The 19,729-nt window shown below is 42.1% G+C and overlaps 1 protein-coding gene across 1 annotated transcript in view; it reads left to right on the top strand.

The window, feature by feature from the left end:
• LOC124286192 (dynein axonemal heavy chain 6-like) overlaps positions 1 to 19,729 on the top strand; it is an 85,616-nt gene that overhangs the window by 47,222 nt on the left and 18,665 nt on the right. Inside the window, 19 exon segments of the mRNA XM_046722538.1 lie at positions 608 to 825; positions 2,265 to 2,416; positions 3,413 to 3,570; positions 3,763 to 3,894; positions 4,715 to 4,886; positions 5,529 to 5,692; positions 6,580 to 6,711; positions 7,685 to 7,845; positions 7,986 to 8,136; positions 9,359 to 9,540; positions 10,255 to 10,441; positions 12,288 to 12,442; positions 13,468 to 13,648; positions 14,866 to 14,991; positions 15,135 to 15,244; positions 16,290 to 16,366; positions 16,369 to 16,451; positions 17,698 to 17,780; positions 18,911 to 19,148. Of these exon segments, the coding sequence (XP_046578494.1) occupies positions 608 to 825; positions 2,265 to 2,416; positions 3,413 to 3,570; positions 3,763 to 3,894; positions 4,715 to 4,886; positions 5,529 to 5,692; positions 6,580 to 6,711; positions 7,685 to 7,845; positions 7,986 to 8,136; positions 9,359 to 9,540; positions 10,255 to 10,441; positions 12,288 to 12,442; positions 13,468 to 13,648; positions 14,866 to 14,991; positions 15,135 to 15,244; positions 16,290 to 16,366; positions 16,369 to 16,451; positions 17,698 to 17,780; positions 18,911 to 19,148 (2,862 nt within the window).

Here is a 19,729-nt window from a genome sequence, read left to right as displayed (position 1 = left end):
CCTGACCTTACCTCTCTTGACCTGACCTTACCTCACTTGACCTGACCTTACCTATCTTGACCTGGGCCCCGTTCCTCAAAGCGATTGTAGTGCTACGACTGTTGTAAGTCTATGTTAGAGTATGGGAGTTACGATCATCTTAACGCTACGATCGCTTTGAGGAACGGGGCCCTGACCTTACCTCTCTTGATCTGACCTTACCTCTCTTGACCTGACCTGACCTCACTTGACCTGACCTTACCTCACTTGACCTGACCTTACCTCTCTTGACCTGACCTTATCTCTCTTGACCTGACCTTTCCTCTCTTGGCCTGACCTTACCTCACTTGACCTGACCTTACCTATCTTGACCTGGGCCCCGTTCCTCAAAGCGGTCGTAGTGCTACGACTGTTGTAAGTCTATGTTAGAGTATGGGAGTTACGATCATCTTACGCGCTATGATCGCTTTGAGGAACGGGGCCCTGACCTTACCTCTCTTGACCTGACCTTACCTCTCTTGACCTGACTTTACCTCACTTGACCTGACCTTACCTCACTTGACCTGACCTTACCTCACTTGACCTGACCTTACCTCACTTGACCCCACCTCACCTCTGCTGTCTACAGCTGCCGTCTGGAGGAGATCTGTGGGGCTGCTACATGGACTTTGAGACCCGCCGCATGGACTCCTGGGAGAAGATCGTCCCTCAGTTCAAGTACAACAAGGAGATGTCCTTCTTTGAGATGCTGGTCCCCACTGTGGACACTGTCCGTTTCGGCTACCTGCTGGAGAAGCTGCTGTCAGTCAAGCGGTCAGTCCTCTACACAGGAGGGACAGGAGTTGGACAGGAGTTGGAAAGGTATATTCTAGGATATCTCATTATTATGATGGCAGGTTGTGTGTTGTTACTGCAAGTTTATATATCTTTGAGGCCCTATTTTTGAACAGCCACATTGGTAGTGCTTTGTCATGTCAGGTGTGACTTCATCAATACTACCTACTTCAGAGTGCACACATTTGGCCTGTGAACATTGATTGATTGGGCCTGGTCGATGCTTATGATCTCAATTCCTGGTCCAGACCGATTTTTACAGACCACTGCTATATAGCTGAAATATTGCATTAAACAACAAACCCCAAAATTGAAACCATCTTAACTCCTTATTAATGGGGAGTACGTGATAATAGCATTGACCACAAGTCTCAGACGAGTGAAAATCTGTTAGTTTTTTTCAAAATGTAGTCATGTGACTTAAAGTACTAATCTGAAATGAACTGTTGTCTTCTTGAACATAATTCATGCCTACCACTGCTTGGCTACCAATTGAATACCAGCAATTGTTTTGTTCATTTGAATTTTGAGTGTAACTAGAATTTTTCAAACAGACAAAGTTGTGTCTTCACAGCAGCTTGTGCTTTCATTTGATATTTGAAGGAAGGCAATAGAAAACTAGAAGGTATTGTCTATAGGTTTGATATTTGAAGGAAGGCAATAGAAAACTAGAAGGTATTGTCTATAGGGTTGATATTTGAAGGAAGGCAATAGAAAACTAGAAGGTATTGTCTATAGGGTTGATATTTGAAGGAAGGCAATAGAAAACTAGAAGGTATTGTCTATAGGTTTGATATTTGAAGGAAGGCAATAGAAAACTAGAAGGTATTGTCTATAGGTTTGATATTTGAAGGAAGGCAATAGAAAACTAGAAGGTATTGTCTATAGGTTTGATATTTGAAGGAAGGCAATAGAAAACTAGAAGGTATTGTCTATAGGTTTGATATTTGAAGGAAGGAAGGCAATAGAAAACTAGAAGGTATTGTCTATAGGTTTGATATTTGAAGGAAGGCAATAGAAAACTAGAAGGTATTGTCTATAGGTTTGATATTTGAAGGAAGGCAATAGAAAACTAGAAGGTATTGTCTATAGGTTTGATATTTGAAGGAAGGCAATAGAAAACTAGAAGGTATTGTCTATAGGTTTGATATTTGAAGGAAGGCAATAGAAAACTAGAAGGTATTGTCTATAGGTTTGATATTTGAAGGAAGGCAATAGAAAACTAGAAGGTATTGTCTATAGGGTTGATATTTGATATTTGAAGGAAGGCAATAGAAAACTAGAAGGTATTGTCTATAGGTTTGATATTTGAAGGAAGGCAATCGAAAACTAGAAGGTATTGTCTATAGGTTTGAATATATTAATAGATCTATGTGTCTTGTAGAGTAATGTTTTCATTAAGATTGGATAGATGAGGAGGAAGATTTAATGTAATACCTGCTAATTCTTGTTCAGTCTGTGATTGCCCGGGGCCTGCTGAACAACATCTCAGAACGCCAGAACTATGTTCCGGTGTTCATCAACTTCTCGGCCCAGACCAGCAGTGCCAGAACACAGGAGATGATTGAAGGGAAGCTGGAGAAGAGGAGGAAGACAGTCCTTGGTCAGTATATGTTGTGTGGAACAGAACATGCAGGATTACTTTTGTCCATTCTGTTGCAGAATTCATCTTTAAATATAAGCACTTTGAGATCATTTATATGTGAAGATGGAAATGTCACTCAGTTTAAACATAAACACTTTTAAACAGCTTTATCCTGCTCAGGTATAAATGTTGTTCAAAATAACAAAATAATGTCAAGATATTTTATGGATTAAACATGTAATTTCTCTTTTCACATTCAGGTCCCTTCATCAGGTGACTGCCAGTTCACCTGATCAACAAAATCCATGTATTACCTTACATACAACTCTAGTATAGTCCAGAAGTCACCCCTACAAAGAATACATCTCTAAAAGGGATAGTAATACTATAAAGGTAGAAGTTAACTTCCTCTGTATGTCCTGGAGACACTCAGTCCTAGCAATACTTACATTGTCATAGAACAGAATATGCAGGGTTACTTTTGTCCGTTCTGATGCAGAAATTAGCTTTAAATGGAAGGTGAAGGTGAAATGGGGTTTAGTATCATACTTGATAATATTTCACTCATATGACGATGTGCATGTGTGTATGCTTGTCCAGACTTAAGCTGGTTTTATAGTGCTAACTCACTGAGATACCATGCTGCAGTTTACCTTGAATACCCCACTCAGACACATTATACTGACTCCGAGCCAACCAGTCCTTCTTGGGCCCATTAGTGCCGAGCGCCAGGCAGGGACCAAGAAGAACCATATTTAACGTCTTTTGGTATGATGCGCCTGGGAATCGAACCCCGACCTTCCGCTCTCTGGGCGGATGCTCTTACCACTACACCATGGAGGTGGTTATCTTTAAATGGAAGCATTTTGAGATCATTTATATGTGGACTTCTAGACCTGGTGCTTATTAGAGGCACGGCACTTATTAGAGATCCGGCGCTTATCAGCAGAAATATGGTAATCTGGAAGTACATTGAAGAGAATTGTAAGAACACTGTCATCATTGTATTTCCAGGAGCCCCTATTGGCAAGCGTGTCGTCTTCTTCATTGATGACCTGAACATGCCCAAGTTGGACATGTATGGATCTCAGCCTCCCATTGAACTTCTCCGACAATATCAAGACTTCGGGGGATTCTACGACAGAGAGAAACTCTTCTGGAAAGACATACAAGTATGATCTAATTACATTCTTTCTTACTTTCTTAGGTACTTTGCCAGTTTTGTTCTGTCTGTTCAAAAGGTCAAGGTAATTGTGGGCCAAGATTTTCTCAAGTTCCATGCGTGAATGTAATGTTTTTCACAAATGTGACAAATGGGTTTTCAGTGATCTGTTTCTAACAATTCCCATGATCCTCTCTTACAGGATGTGACCTTGTCTGCTGCATGCGCGCCCCCTGGTGGTGGCCGTAACCTAGTGACTCCACGTCTTGTCCGCCACTTCAGCATGCTGACCATACCCCCACCGACCGAACACAGTCTCAAACAAATGTTCATGGTCAGTAGCAGATATTTAAGAGCCTCAATAAGTAATAATGAATGTGTATTTTATATGATATTGCAGATGTCGGCACCCTGTTAAGTTAGCATCATGGCACATCGTAAACTTACCCCAGTCAATGGATCAATCGATACTCAAATTACATTTTCAGCTTCCAACAAAGAAGTATACAACACAAGGCATTACTTAACTCTTGTTGATTAGTGACCCTGAGATAGTGGTACCGGTTCCTACGTGGAGGGTAAAATATGATTCTGAGGTTGTGTTTGAGGGTGTACAACCCAGTCTGACAGAGGTAAGGGGAAGTTACTCCTGTATGCATTCAGCACACCAGGGATGTTTTTTTTCACATTTATTAGACCAAATTTTTTTTTTCCAATTAGGATAACGAGTGATGCAATCTTGACATCCAAGAGGCAGTGGGGTAGCCTAGTTGTTAAAGCGTTCAGCTTGTCACGCTGAAGACCTGGGTTCAATTCCCTATATGGGTAAAACATTTGAAGTTGAATTCTGGTGTCCCCTGCCGTGTTATTGATGGAATATTGCTAAAAGCGGCGTAAAACCCAAATCACTCACTCACACACTTAACATAGGCAAGGTATCATCATATCTAACTTTACTAGTTATCAGGGCCGCGTTTCACAAAACTCTAGTAGCGCTACGACTATCGTAAGTCAATGTTACAGTATAGGAAGTCTGAATGCTACGAGAAAAGTTACGAGATCTTAGGCTTACGAGAGCTTTGTGAAATGGGGCCCAGGTTATTAAATGAGATTTGACTGCAAGAATGTAAGGTTTTGGCTTGTTTGCCCTCCAGGCCATTTTGACTGGGTTCTTCATGGACTTCCCGCATGCTGTGAGACAGGCCACCGAGTCAATCGTATCTGCCGCTGTTGAGATCTACGGCAGAATGAGCACAGATCTGCTGCCGACCCCTGCCAAGTCTCATTATGTGTTCAACCTCCGAGATCTGTCCAAATGCGTACAAGGTATGGCTCCGCTATATTACTTATCACTGAAGGGGGCAGGAGGTGCCGATCATATAAGGTACTGCAATGCATCCTGCAGAGTTGTCTCCCTTAGACATCTCAGGAACCAGAGTTCCGGATTTGTCCTGATTATGTTTCTAAGTATTTCCAGCATCATACCCATGATGGTGGGTTTCCTCAAAGAGATACACATCTAAGACCTGTGTCACTAAAGGCTTACCTCCCATATCAGGGGCTACATTTTCGAAGCTCTCTTAACGCTAAGATAGTCGTATGTTAATGTTAATGTATGGCACTTACGACTATCTTAGTGCTAAGAGAGCTTCGAAAATCTAGGCCCAGGCATTTATGTAACTGAAACATTGTTGAAAATGGTCAGTAAAACTCCTTCACTTTTAACTGTACATCCTTTGGTATGAATATGTTTGCAAATGTATATCCTTGACATAGGTGTTTAGCATACTTCAGGTTATTATTTCTGGGTTTAAACTTGATAGTTGATTGTAGATTCCTTGTTGAGCGAAGTCTGGGATGATTTACTTCCTTTCATGTTGAATGAAACAAAAAGTGCCTTGAAAATCCTTGAAAAGGCCTTGAATTTGTTGAGGGCAAGCCTGTACCGTCCTGCACGTGTTGTTGTAGGTATCTTGCAAGCAGACCCTGGAGTTATCCGTGACAATAAGCAAGTGTTCCGGCTGTTCTGTCACGAGTGCCAGCGTGTCTTCCATGATCGGCTCATCAACAATGAGGACAAGCTGTACTTTCACCAGATCATGTCGGAGATGGCCAGCAAGCACTTTGGAGAGGTCAGTCACCAGATTCATGCATGTAGAGCTCTCACTTTCCCCACAGATGTTCCACAGATATATTCTTCCCCAGTTTTCTTCGTAATTTATTACGTTTGTTTTCATGACTGAAAGAGATGTTGATATCTGAAGCAACACTGGATCTTTTGATTTTAATGTTTTGGTATTTCTGTATAATAAATATTTCTTTGGAAACATTACATTCAATTTTTCAGCTGATGGCAGCTAGTTATATTATTCTTGACCCTGTTCCACAGTCTATTGTCATGTCACTTGTCAGACAAATGTAACCCCCATACTTAGAACAGTAACATCCAGGGTGCGAAATAGCCACTGGCCTGCTAGCCCATGGCTAGTAAAATTCCAGTCAGGCCAGTAAATCTCCACAGTCACTACCTGACTGGCTAGTAAATTTTCATGAGATCATTTGTTTTTGATGGTATTGTAATCTTTTGCTTAGTTTCTACACTCAAATTTTGGGCTAGTGAATTAGTTTGTGGGCTAGTAGCGTACACCCATAGTTAGCCCAGCTGGCTAGCAAAATTTGGAAACTATTTCGCACACTGGTAACATCACTCTGTAGAACGGTTACTGTTCTTGATCAGAAAATCCATGAAAAGTGAAATCATTTTCTTTAGGAACTGGTATTATCTTTTCCTGTTGCCTTATTGGTTCAAGTCTTGAAGTAAAGGTGTATATGTGTATTGTTGAAATATATCTCTGGGTTGAATATCTTTGCCTTTGACAATTTCAGTAGTTTTTGGGTAATGATCTTGGCACAGTCATTTGGTTTGAGGATAACACGTGGACTGAGGTTTTAGACATATTTCTGAATGATATTGTATTTGATGATGTGATGATATTTTATTTTATGTTTCATTCCACAGAATATGGAGCCAAATTCGTTTATCACCCATCCTATAATATTTGGTAATTTCCTGAAAATGGACGCCAACCCTGATGATAAAATGTATGAAGAACTGAGCGACTTCACCAAACTAAAGAGTGTGTTACACGATGTAAGTTATGATATGACATAATATCGTTGAATATCATTGAGTTGAACTCTAATGTGGTGATTTTGCTGTCGTGTCAATCAATCATATTGTTTAGTTTTGTATAATGCTGACAGTTGTCATTTCACACATTTCTGTATAATGCAGTTGTATAATGCAGTATAATGCAGACTGTTGTCATATAACAGTTCTGACTATATAACAGTTCTGTATAATGCTGACTGTTGTCATATACACACATCTGTATATTACACAGTTCTGTATAATGCAGACTGTTGTCATATTACACAGTTCTGTATAATGCTGACTGTTGTCATATTACACAGTTCTGTATAATGCAGACTGTTGTCATATAACGGTTTTGTTTTATGCTGGCTGTTGTCATTCTACACAGTTTCTGTATAATGCAGACAGTTTTCATATAACACAGTTCTGTATAATGCTGACTGTTGTCTTAATCAGTTCTGTATAATGCAGACTGTTGTCATATTACACAGTTCTGTATATTGCAGACTGTTGTCATATTACACAGTTCTGTATAATGCAGACTGTTGTCATATTTACACACAGTTCTGTATAATGCAGACTGTTGTCATATAACAGTTCTGTATAATGCAGACTGTTGTCATATTTATGTTGTCATAATGCAGACTTGTCATGTCATATTACACATTTCTGTATAACAGACTGTTGTCATATTACACTGTTGCCAACTTTGTCATTTCACAGTTCTGTTGTCATAATACAGTTCTGTATAATGCATTTCATATTACACAGTTCTGTATAATGCAGACTGTTGTCATATTACAGTTCTGTATAATGCCGACTGTTGTCATATAACACAGTTCTGTATAATGCAGACTGTTATCATTTTACACAGTCCTGTTTAATGCTGGCATTTGGTGTAATACTGAACACTGGCAAAAGCCACCCTAAATCCCAGTTAGTTCAAGTCCATCACGTTGTCTGTCTTCAGTACCTGGATGACTTCAATATGCAATCTGCTAAGGAGATGAAGCTGGTGTTTTTCCTGGATGCCATCGAGCATGTGTCCCGTATTGTGAGGATGCTGCAGCAGGAGAGAGGCAACGCCCTGCTTGTTGGCGTTGGGGGGACAGGGAAACAGTCACTGACCAGGTATGTCTGTTCACTTGATGATGCATACTCATAAAACATTGTCACAGAAACAATCATGAATAGCTTGAAAATTATTATAATTAACAAACTGATAGCATTTTTAGTGTTATATTTTTAAGTTGAATGTTTTCACATTTCAGACTAGCTTCCCACATCTGTGGTTACAAGTGTTTCCAGATTGAGCTGAGTCGAGGATACGATTATTCAGCATTCCACGATGACATCAAGAAGCTGTACGACATGGCTGGTGTTCAAAATCTCAACACGGTTTTCCTTTTCACGGACACTCAGGTGTGAGACAAGGACAGTTACGGAGAGATGACTTAGCACTAATTACTGATTAATAAGCAGTTTTTCATTTTACTCATGTCACTGACTCATAAATGATTTATTTTGGTATCATAATAATACACTGTATTTATATTTGAGTATGTGTAACATAACAAATTGTGAGAAAAACATAACTTTGATGGTCATACTTGAAAGGTGTCCCTGAAATTGTGATAAAGACAGTAGTTTAAGTTTGATGCTGTGTAATCTCTATGCTCTGTCATCTCCATGCACTGTCATCTCTATGCTGTGTCATCTCCATGCTCTGTCATCTCTATGCTCTGTCATCTCTATGCTCTGTCATCTCCATGCTCTGTCATCCCCATGCAATGTCATCTCCATGCTCTGTCATCTCTATGCTCTGTCATCTCTATGCTCTGTCATCTCCATGCTCTGTCATCTCCATGCTCTGTCATCTCTATGCTCTGTCATCTCTATGCTCTATGCTGTGTCATCTCTATGCTGTCGTATGCTCTCATCTCCATGTCATCTCTATGCTCTGTCATCTCCATGCTCTGTCATCTCTCCTCTGTCATCTCTGCTCTGTCATGTCCATGCACTGTCATCTCCATGCTCTGTCATCTCCATGCTCTGTCATCTCTATGCTCTGTCATCCCCATGCACTGTCATCTCTATGCTCTGTCATCTCCATGCACTGTCATCTCTATGCTCTGTCATCTCCATGCTCTGTCATCTCTATGCTCTGTCATCTCCATGCTCTGTCATCTCCATGCTCTGTCATCTCCATGCTCTGTCATCTCCATGCTCTGTCATCTCCATGCTCTGTCATCTCCATGCTCTGTCATCTCCATGCTCTGTCATCTCCATGCTCTGTCATCTCCATGCTCTGTCATCTCCATGCTCTGTCATCTCTATGCTCTGTCATCTCTATGCTCTGTCATCCCATGCTCTGTCATCCCCATGCTCTGTCATCTCCATGCTCTGTCATCTCCATGCACTGTCATCTCTATGCTCTGTCATCTCAATGCTCTGTCATCTCTATGTGTCTCTGTCATCTCCATGCTCTGTCATCTCCATGCTCTGTCATCTCCATGCTCTGTCATCTCTATGCTCTGTCATCTCCATGCTCTGTCATCTCCATGCTCTGTCATCTCTATGCTCTGTCATCTCCATGCTCTGTCATCCCCATGCTCTGTCATCTCCATGCTCTGTCTGTCTGCAGATTGTTGTGGAGGAGTTCCTGGAAGACATCAACAACATTCTCAACTCGGGGGAGGTCCCAAACCTCTTTGAACCAGATGAATACGAGAAGCTGATCATTGGGTGCCGACCTGGAGCCAAGGAAGCTGGCATCCCCGAGGGCAACAGGGACGCCATCTATGAGTTCTGTATCAACCGAGTCAGGTAAGTTACATCTTCAAGTGGGACACAGTTTAGACTGCATGCTGCACAAGTCTGGAGTGGACTCCTGTGGCAGGATTCTAAGGCTGAAAAGGAACACAAAGTGCCTGTCATTTTTCTCAACCAACTGTACATGCTATTTTCAGTTTTTTTTAGTTCCACCTTGTTTTTGCACTATATTGGTTGTGTTTATATTTTATGGAGTAGTATTGTTTATTATGGATGAATCAGTTATTATCTACATTATATATAAGCTCATACTGACATTCTGCATAGTAACAGAAAACACTGACTTGGATTGGCCGAAACAGGAAGCACATTGTGATAAACCCCTCAATAAGCTGACTTGTACATTACTTTGAGTTATTCAAACAAGAACCTGCAGTTTGCAAATTCATTCACGAAAGTGGTAAATGTTCAAGACAGGCAACACTTTGTGCCATCATCCCGCATCATTCTGACACACAATCTTGTAAGTGGAGGGGCTGTGGGGTAGCGTAGTGGTTAAGGTGTTTGCTTGTCATGCCAAAGACCTGGGTTCGAATCCCCACATGGATAGAATGTGTGAAGCCCATTTCTGGTGTCCCCTGCCATGATATTGCTGGAATATTGCTAAAAGCAGTGTAAAATTAAAACTCACTCATTGTAAGTGGAATACGGTTCCAGGTGGCGTGATCCCATCTCACTCACTCACACAGGATTCTCTTGCACTTTCAGAAATAATCTGCATGTTGTTTTGTGCATGAGCCCTGTGGGGTCTGCGTTCAGATCACGGTGTCGCATGTTCCCATCGCTCGTCAACTGTTGCACTATTGACTGGTTTGTGGAGTGGCCTAGGGAAGCCCTACTGGGGGTGTCCACTTCCTTCTTTGAGAATGTGGAACTTGGAGCAGATGAACTCAAGGTCAGTGTCTTCATCAGCAGTGTGGACGTTTAATACTTTGTCATCTATGGTTTGTTCCCTCTTAGTTTCGCTACTATTGATGTGGAACACAGTCTTCAACAGCAGACCAATGATATTGATGTATCACATCAGAATCAGAAATAATCATACTAATATGTAATTTAAAATTTAAATTTTGACAAAATTTTGTATTGATTTTTGATGAGGCACAAATTTCCAGCAAAAGCTTCCTCTTTTATAAAAAAGCCTTCAAATGTCAGAGAGCATGGGACAAAAAAGTATAACATGAGAATCGCATTACCAAAGAAAGACAGTTTCAATTTTTTCCCGTAATATTTTGTTCAAATCTTCTCTATTATCCCCTGACAATGTGATTGGTTTCTGCCAACTTTTTGAGAAAATGTTCAGCAAAGGAGTCATTATGTTGTGACTTAATCAACATTGGATGCCAATAGCAGCACCTAGAGTGGCAGTCAATGAGTATGGTCAGATAGATGTACTCCCTGTGGGTGACCAGTAACCTATGCTTGGCTCAAAGACCAGTCTGCTTGAGGCTCAAAGACCAGTCTTGTGTCTCAAAGACCAGACTTGTGGTCAGGCCCTGTGATACGCGGGTGACCAGTAATCTAGGTGTGTCTCAAAGACCAGCCTTGTGGTCAGGCCCTGTGATACTCGGGTGACCAGTAATCTAGGTGTGTCTCAAAGACCAGCCTTGTGGTCAGGCCCTGTGATACGGCGGGTGTGATACGTGATCGGCGGGGTGACCAGTAATCTAGGTGTGTCTTGTGGTCAGGCCCTGTGATACACGGGTGACCAGACCTCAGCCAGCCTTGTGGTCAGGCCCTGTGATACGCGGGTGACCAGTAATCTAGGTGTGTCTCAAAGACCAGCCTTGTGGTCAGGCCCTGTGATACGCGGGTGACCAGTAACCTAGGTGTGTCTCAAAGACCAGCCTTGTGGTCAGGCCCTGTGATACTCGGGTGACCAGTAACCTAGGTGTGCTCAAAGACCAGCCTTGTGGTCAGGCCCTGTGATAATGGGTGACCAGTAATCCTCAAAGACCAGCCTTGTGGTCAGGCCCTGTGTGATGGCGGGTGTGATAAAGACCAGCCTTATGGTCAGGCCCTGACCAGTAACCTAGGTGTGTCTCAAAGACCAGCCAGCCCCTGTGTGGTCCAGTCATCTAGATGTGTCTCAAAGACCAGCCTTGTGGTCAGGCCCTGTGATACACGGGTGACCAGTAATCTAGGTGTGTCTCAAAGACCAGTCTTGTGGTCAGGCCCTGTGATGTGGTTGATTGCGTGTCAGTGTACCTCAGCAGTGTAGGATGATGCTTATAATATTGATCACTAGTTTATGTCTGGCCCTGACTGACATTTGCACAGTCCATCGTTGCTGGAGTGAGTGAGTTTATTTTTCGCCGCACTCAGCAATATTCCAGCTATATGGCAGCGGTCTGTAAATAACTGAGTCTGGACCAGACAATCCAGTGATCAATAGCATGAGCATCGATCTGCGCAACTGGGAACCGATGACATGTGTCAACCAATTCAGCGAGCCTGACCACCCGATCCTGTTAGTCGCCTCTTACGACAAGCATGGGTTACTGAAGATCAATATTCTAACCCTGGACCTTCACGGTTTCGTTGCTGGAATATTGCTGGAGGTTGTGTTGCACAACAAACAAAATGAGGCGAAACCTGGTTAAATACATGATACAGCCGGCATGTTACACATGTGACACAAAACAACACTCACTCAAGGAGAACACATTGAAGAGTCTTGGGTGAGTTGACAACCCCTGACGGCAGCTGTAATGTATTTGTCATCCATTTGTCTTATCCAGAGTAAAATCTCCGAGCTGTGTGTGGACATCCACATGAGCGTCTCCGACATGTCGGAGCGCTTCTACCAGGAACTGAAGCGCCGCTTCTACACCACTCCAACCAGCTACCTGGAACTCATCAACCTCTACCTCTCCATGCTCTCTGAGAAGACAAGGTAAGCAGGCTGCCAGTCTATGTATTCCCCTATTCTATCAATTGTATTTCTTTCATCAAAACCTGTTGGGAGTGGTAGGGTAGCCTAGTGGTTAAAGCGTTTGCTCGTCATGCCGAAGACCTGCTGTTGATGTTGCTGGAACATTGCTAACAGCAGTGTAAAACCATACTCACTCACTCACTACTCAAAACCTGTTATTCATTGTGTGCTATTATGCTCAGGTGGTAGTGGTTCCATGTTCGATTAGATCCCCAGTAGACTATGCTGGGCCCGTTCCTCAAAGCGATTGTAGCGCTAAGGTGATCGTAACTCCCATACTTTAACATAGACTTCCGACAGTGAAGTAGTAGTGCTAAGGTGATCGTAACTCCCATACTTTAACATAGACTTATGACTGTCGTAGCGCCACGATCGCTTTGAGGAACGGGGCCCTGGTCATGAGAGGCGACAGTGTATTGGGTGGTCAGCTTGAGGTCTTGATTCATTGCATGGCCATGTATATTTGCTCATAACGTCAATACCTTCATTGTCTGGTCCCAAATTAATTATTTACAGGCTACCATGATGTAATTTCAATATTGCTGAGTGCAGTGTTAAATAAAATGTATGCCTGATGTTTGGAACATTGCTCAGGTTGCCTAGCAGTGGTTGTCCTGGCACTGGTCACACAGTATGACTGGAAAACTGCTGCTTGGTGTAAAACAACATTCACTTGCTCACTAGTTATGATATTGTACAGAAAAGTCTTCCTTCATTGAAGGTATGGAGGTAGATAGGGCTCCAGCTGTTGGAGTGAAGGATCAGCCTAGGGAGGTGTACAAGGTTCTCATCAACAAGCTCCACATCCTACTGGTTGTCCTTTGATGATGAGAACACTGTCAACACGGGGGTCAGGAAATTGGGCTTAGTCATGATGTTCTTGGTGTCCCCAACTGTTATGATGCTACAAGCAATGTGAATTCCCAATGTTAAATTGTTTTATGAGTTTGCATGCATCTGTTAGAATCGTTATAATGTTACTTCAGGATTCTGAAGAATGCCAGAGACCGTGTGAAGAACGGCTTAGCCAAGCTTCTGGAGACCAATGTGCTGGTTGACAATATGAAGATAGAGCTGGTGGCCCTGGAGCCGGAGTTGAAGAAGAAGTCCGAGGACACCAACGCCCTGATGGAGAGACTTGTAGTTGACCAGGAGAAGGCTGATGCTGTGAGTACCAGTAGTCCTCATGGTGTCATGTCCTCAAGTCCTCCACTTAAATTACGTGTCCTCAATTCCTCATATCCCATGTCCTCCACTTACATTACATGTCCTCAGGTCCTCCACTTACATTACATGTCCTCAAATCCTCCACTTACATTACATGTCCTCAAATCCTCCACTTACATTACATGTCCTCAGGTCCTCCACTTACATTACATGTCCTCAAATCCTCCACTTACATTACATGTCCTCAAATCCTCCACTTACATGTCCTCAGGTCCTCCACTTACATTACATTCCTCCACATTACATGTCCTCAGGTCCTCCACTTACATTACATGTCCTCAGGTCCTCCACTTACATTACATGTCCTCAAATCCTCCACTTACATTACATGTCCTCAAATCCTCCACTTACATTACATGTCCTCAGGTCCTCCACTTACATTACATGTCCTCAGGTCCTCCACTTACATTACATGTCCTCACTTACATTACATGTCCTCCACCTCCACTTATTACATGTCCTCAGTCCTCAAATCCTCCACTTACATTACCCTCCACTTACATTACATGTCTCTTAGGTCCTCCACTTACATTACATGTCCTCAGGTCCTCCACTTACATTACATGTCCTCAAATCCTCCACTTACATTACATGTCCTCAAATCCTCCACTTACATTACATGTCCTCAAATCCTCCACTTACATTACATGTCCTCAAGTCCTCCACTTACATTACATGTCCTCAGGTCCTCCACTTACATTACATGTCCTCAGGTCCTCCACTTACATTACATGTCCTCAGGTCCTCCACTTACATTACATGTCCTCAGGTCCTCCACTTACATTACATGTCCTCAGGTCCTCCACTTACATTACATGTCCTCAAATCTTCATATCCCATGTCCTCGTATTTTGTAGTCATCAAGTTACATTCCACTCACTGGATTTTCCTTGTGAATATGCTGGAAATGTGGGAGATTTAAGCAATGCCTGGACGAAAATACAATCTCAGAAAACTTTTAAGTACAGGATACCCTTTGTTTCTAACTGTCATATATTGTTGCTCTTTCAATATTGCCGTTCACATGGTATCAGCTGTTGTCCATAGCAGTGAAACCCAGGAAATTTCTTTGTCAGTTCATGGTTGGTAGATGGGAAAAGTTGAAATATATCTTTTTGTTCTTCCATGTTCTCAATGTTTGCCATTTGCGACTTCAGGTGCGGAAGGTGGTGATGGAGGATGAGGCTGTTGCCAAGGTGAAGGCAGAGGAGACCCAGTCTATTGCTGATGATGCCCAGCGGGACCTGGATGAAGCCCTTCCTGCCCTGGAGGCAGCTGTCAAGGTCAGGGTCACACTGTCTCAAAATCAAATACAAACACCATAATGTTGATGTTGTTATTATTATGAGTGAAATGAGACAAAACATCTGAAAGGGGTAGTAACCACATTTTGTGTGTACATTAAAATCTTTAAAATTTTATACAGGCGCTGGATGCTCTGGACAAGAGTGACATTGCTGAGATCCGAGTGTTTACCAAACCTCCAGAGTTGGTACAGACGGTCATGGAGGCTGTGTGCATCCTGCTGGGACAGAAGTAAGTATCTCAAGGTCACTCCCTCTCACTGGAAATACCCACTTCTGGTGTCCCCCGCCGTGATATTGATGGAATATTGCTAACAGCTGCGTAAAACCAAACTCACTCACTCACTCACTGGAAATACATCCATGTATAACCTATGAGGATGCTGCGTTGCATTTAGTCCTAGACCATCAATGCTGATCATAAGAGGCGACACGATGGATAGGTGGACAGGCTTGTTGGCTTGTCTGCATGTCATCCTGTCCCCAGGAATCATTGCTTAAAGTATCAATCACTAGATAGTCGAGACCTGACTTGATATTTTACAGATTATTGTCATGTAGCTTGAATGTTGCTGACTGTTGTGTTATCAGCTAATGAACAATGTAGGTTTAGTGAGGACTTTGGATAACACCACTATAGACACTGGGGTGGTGTGATAGCCTAGTGCTTAAAGCATTCGCTCGTCCCACCAAAGACCTGGGTTCGATTCCCCACATGGGTACATTGTGTGAAGCCCATTTCTGGTAACCCCCCAGTGATATTGCTGGAATATTGCTAAAAGCGGCATAAAACTAAACTCACTTCATTTTGAGGTTCATGAACCATGTGGTGGACATGAAGACTCATCGACTTTGTGTTTGTTGTTGTCATGTAATGTTGTCAGGTGTTGTTTTTAATGGGCAGCATTCTCTAGTCCACAACATCCATCAAATGACATTCGTCATCCAACAATCAAGGGGTGGTCGGGTAGCCTAATGGTTAAAGCCTCCGCTCTTCACACTGAAGACCCTTGTTCCAGAAAGCCCATTTCTGGTGTCCCCTATCGCGATATTGCTGGAATATTGGTAAAAGCGGCATAAAACCATACTCTCTAACTCGCTCCAGCAATCAATGGTCTACTTCTGACGTGCATGATCTGTCAATAATTGACACTTATTGACATCAACACTCAACAAATGTCAACCAACATATAACAAATCCGATCAACAGCCATGTTATTCTACCAGTATTCACCTTTCCACAAGTAACATCCCACAATGACCTCCTCTCCTTCCAGAACTGACTGGGCTGCAGCTAAGTCTGTGCTTGGAGACTCCAACTTCCTGAAGAAACTGGGAGAGTACGACAAGGACAACATCCAGAATCAATGCTGAAGAAGCTCAAGAAGTATATCGAAAACCCAAAGTTTGTTCCCGAAGCTGTTGAGAAGGTGTCCAAGGTACGTTGCTGTAGAAATAAAACAATATCCCACATCTAATGTATTTTCTGTTTGATTTTGAGTTGTTTCAATGATACTGGTCAGTTATTATGGAACATTGTGAGTGTGAGTGTGTGTGTGTGTGTGTGTGTCACAAGATGGAGGCCGAGGAGTGGTTGCTGGGGTTGTCTAGGTGGAATCTGGTTGTATATCAGCAGGGTGTAATTTTGTATTTACAACCTGCAAATTATTGCTGCATTTTCAAAATGGCTGTGTGAGGGTGCCTTTTGTAACAGGTTACACCCGGTGCAGGTAACAATAAATCCTCCAACATTATAGCTGCCCTTGTGTGTTTTAATTGGGAAGTAAGTGACTGGAAGTAACAAGACTTGTTACAAGCATAAACATTTGTGGACTCATTAGTAAATTATTATTGTTTATTAATACATGTATAGGGTATTTATATAGCGTACATATCCACGCAACTACTACATGCTCAAGGCGCTGGTATTTTTTTCCCTCGTTCATTGGATGTCAATCTCAGCGGCACATTGTATTATCAATCTCAACTCCCGGGGGAGCATGCAATTCTTACACGTAATGCAAAATTGGAACAGAATCATTCATCATTATCATCATGGGATCTGGTTCTGTTGAAAGTATCTGATATTGAGTACTTGTTATGAAAATTGCTAAACAAGTATTGATGTTATGTTTTAGAACCAGTGACATTATTTTGTGATGCAACCACAATTTTGATGGTGCAGCCAAACCTATAAGCCAGGTTGCACTCATGAAATACACAATGCCATTTTAGAAAGTGGTCAAATGTAACATATGTTATATTTGGGATTACACTTTCTTAGTACAGATTCTAGTACTTTTGGGGTTGAGTCCCATCCGGGATTCGAACCCGCACCCTCAGAGTCAGGCACCTAATCGCCAGCACACAGTTGTCCGACTTCCATTTTTGTGGAAGCCGCGGTGGCTGAGCGGTCTATGCGTCTGACTTTGTGTGCTGGCGATTAGGTGCCTGACTCTGAGGGTGTGGGTTCAATCCCGGATGGGACTCAACCCAAAAAGTACTAGAATCTGTACTTTACTAAGAAAGTGTAATCCCAAATATAACATATGTTACAGGTTGCACTCAGTTCAGGTACTATGAAAACCCTGAAATCCTACTCTGATTAAGTTCTTGTGTGTTGTAATTATCAGTAAGAACAATGACGTACGTATCATGGTAATGACACAATACACTGTGTGACAGGCATGCAAGTCCATGGTGATGTGGGTGAGAGCGATGGACCTGTATGCTCACGTCTTCCGAACAGTCGAACCAAAGAAACAGAGGTAAGAGGTTTGCTGAGTTTCAAGTTCCCAGAGTGAGTGAGTGAGTGTGGATTTATGCTGCTTTTAGCAATATTCCAGCAATATCACGGCAGGGGACACCAGAAATGGGCTTCACACATTGTACCCATGTGGGGAATCAAACCCGGGTCTTTGGCATGACGAGCAAGCACTTTACCCACTAGGCTACCCACCGTCCCTCCAAGCAGGTAGAACTCCTGCACTTAATGGAGGTCTCAAATCAGTTCCACACATGAATAATATGAACAAGATCAAAATCAAACAGGTAATTCTTAAACATATCTCACGTCACGCACTTTCTCTTATTCTCATTGCAATATCAATGTACATCTGCGAACATGTTACACATCTTCAACTTTAATCTGAATTACCATTTGTTGACCAACCTAAAAAAATATAAATATATATCTATTTTGACCTTCCCATGTTAACTGATCAGACACATGTCTGTTAGCAATATATACTCTTAAAAAAAAGTAGGGGAACCTGAACTTTCATTCTGGACAGGAAGTATTTAAGCATTAACAAACTTTTCAAAGACAGACATCTTATGAACGCACCACCATTTCTCTTTATCACCACCCCTAAACACAACGTGACTGCTGCCATATAGCTGAAATATTGCTGAGTGCTGCGTAAAACTAAACTCACTCACTCAATCACTAAACACAACACATGGGATGTACGTGCAAAACACAGTACCCCCATACACGTGCATGGGGGGTCATTCTTAATTTTGAAGGTTTTCAAGAAGGTCGATAGATCACTGTAGACCATTAATTTTGACAATCATCTTGCATCACACAGTTGTTAGTGTTTGTTTCTAGCCGATTGTATTTGTTTGAAAATGAAAATTGTACACATGCAAATTTCACGTCATGCACCAATCATCTTTTAAGAGCGATTATTGTACAAACAACTATGGTCATAAGGAAGTGCAAGTGGTGATGCACTCTTAAAATATTCATTATTATCATATGAACATCGATTGACTCCGACATATCTCCCAATTTTTTCAATTGTAAGTTTTATAATGAAGCTCCCCTACATTTTTTTAAGAGTATAATATGAAAAACATATCAGTTCTTTGATACTCACTTGTCATCTTCCAGACTGGCATCTGCACAAGGAGAGCTTGACGTGGTGATGAAGTTGCTGAGGGAGAAGCAGGACAAGCTTGCGGACGTTGAGGCAAAGATCGCACAACTGCAGAAGTCGTATGACGACAGTGTCGCCTCGAAACAGAAACTGGAGCGCAACATTGCAACGACAGGTGCACGACTTAAGCGTGCATCCAAACTAACATCAGCTCTTGCAGATGAACAGATTAGGTGGGAACAAAGTGTCAAGGTAAGAACCTTTGAACTCTTACAAGTGCTTTCTGTTGCTTGGTTAGTTTTGTAGGTCCAATGGGGATTGGATGGCACAATGGCTGCAAGTTGTGGATAGAACTTGGTTCTCTACTTCCATATCATATATTGCCCAGTGTCTTGTTGTGATATAGTTAAGAACCTGTTGGTTTTGTATACAAAAGCAATATTTCAGCTCAGTCAGTGTGATGTTGGAGGATAGTCAGTAGTATCTTCATTGATGAAGGGATAATGGAGGACGATATTTTGGATTATTTGGGACAAATCTCTGACATGATGTCATGCATTTTACAAACCACGAAGTGACTGTTACCAAAATAGTTTCACAGATATCCCTACGCCTTGTATCTTGTAATTGATTGAGACTCTGAAGTCTATGGTGCGCTTAGTGCTGGAATGTGCAATCAGCTTGAACTGACTACGTGGTCTGGCTGTGCTGTTGTTAGTTCAAACCCAGCCACCTTGACCGGAGTATCCCGGTCTTATCAATAGTTGCCTGCACTAGGGACTCGTGAGCTCTTAGCATTTCAGAAATAATTGATTAAAAATAACTTACAACGA

The sequence above is a fragment of the Haliotis rubra genome, unplaced genomic scaffold, assembly GCF_003918875.1.
Source record: "Haliotis rubra isolate DU_JTF1 unplaced genomic scaffold, ASM391887v1 Scf378, whole genome shotgun sequence".
Taxonomy (NCBI): domain Eukaryota; kingdom Metazoa; phylum Mollusca; class Gastropoda; order Lepetellida; family Haliotidae; genus Haliotis; species Haliotis rubra.
Note: the sequence above shows the minus strand (reverse complement) of the source record. Positions and strands in the feature narration are given on the sequence as shown.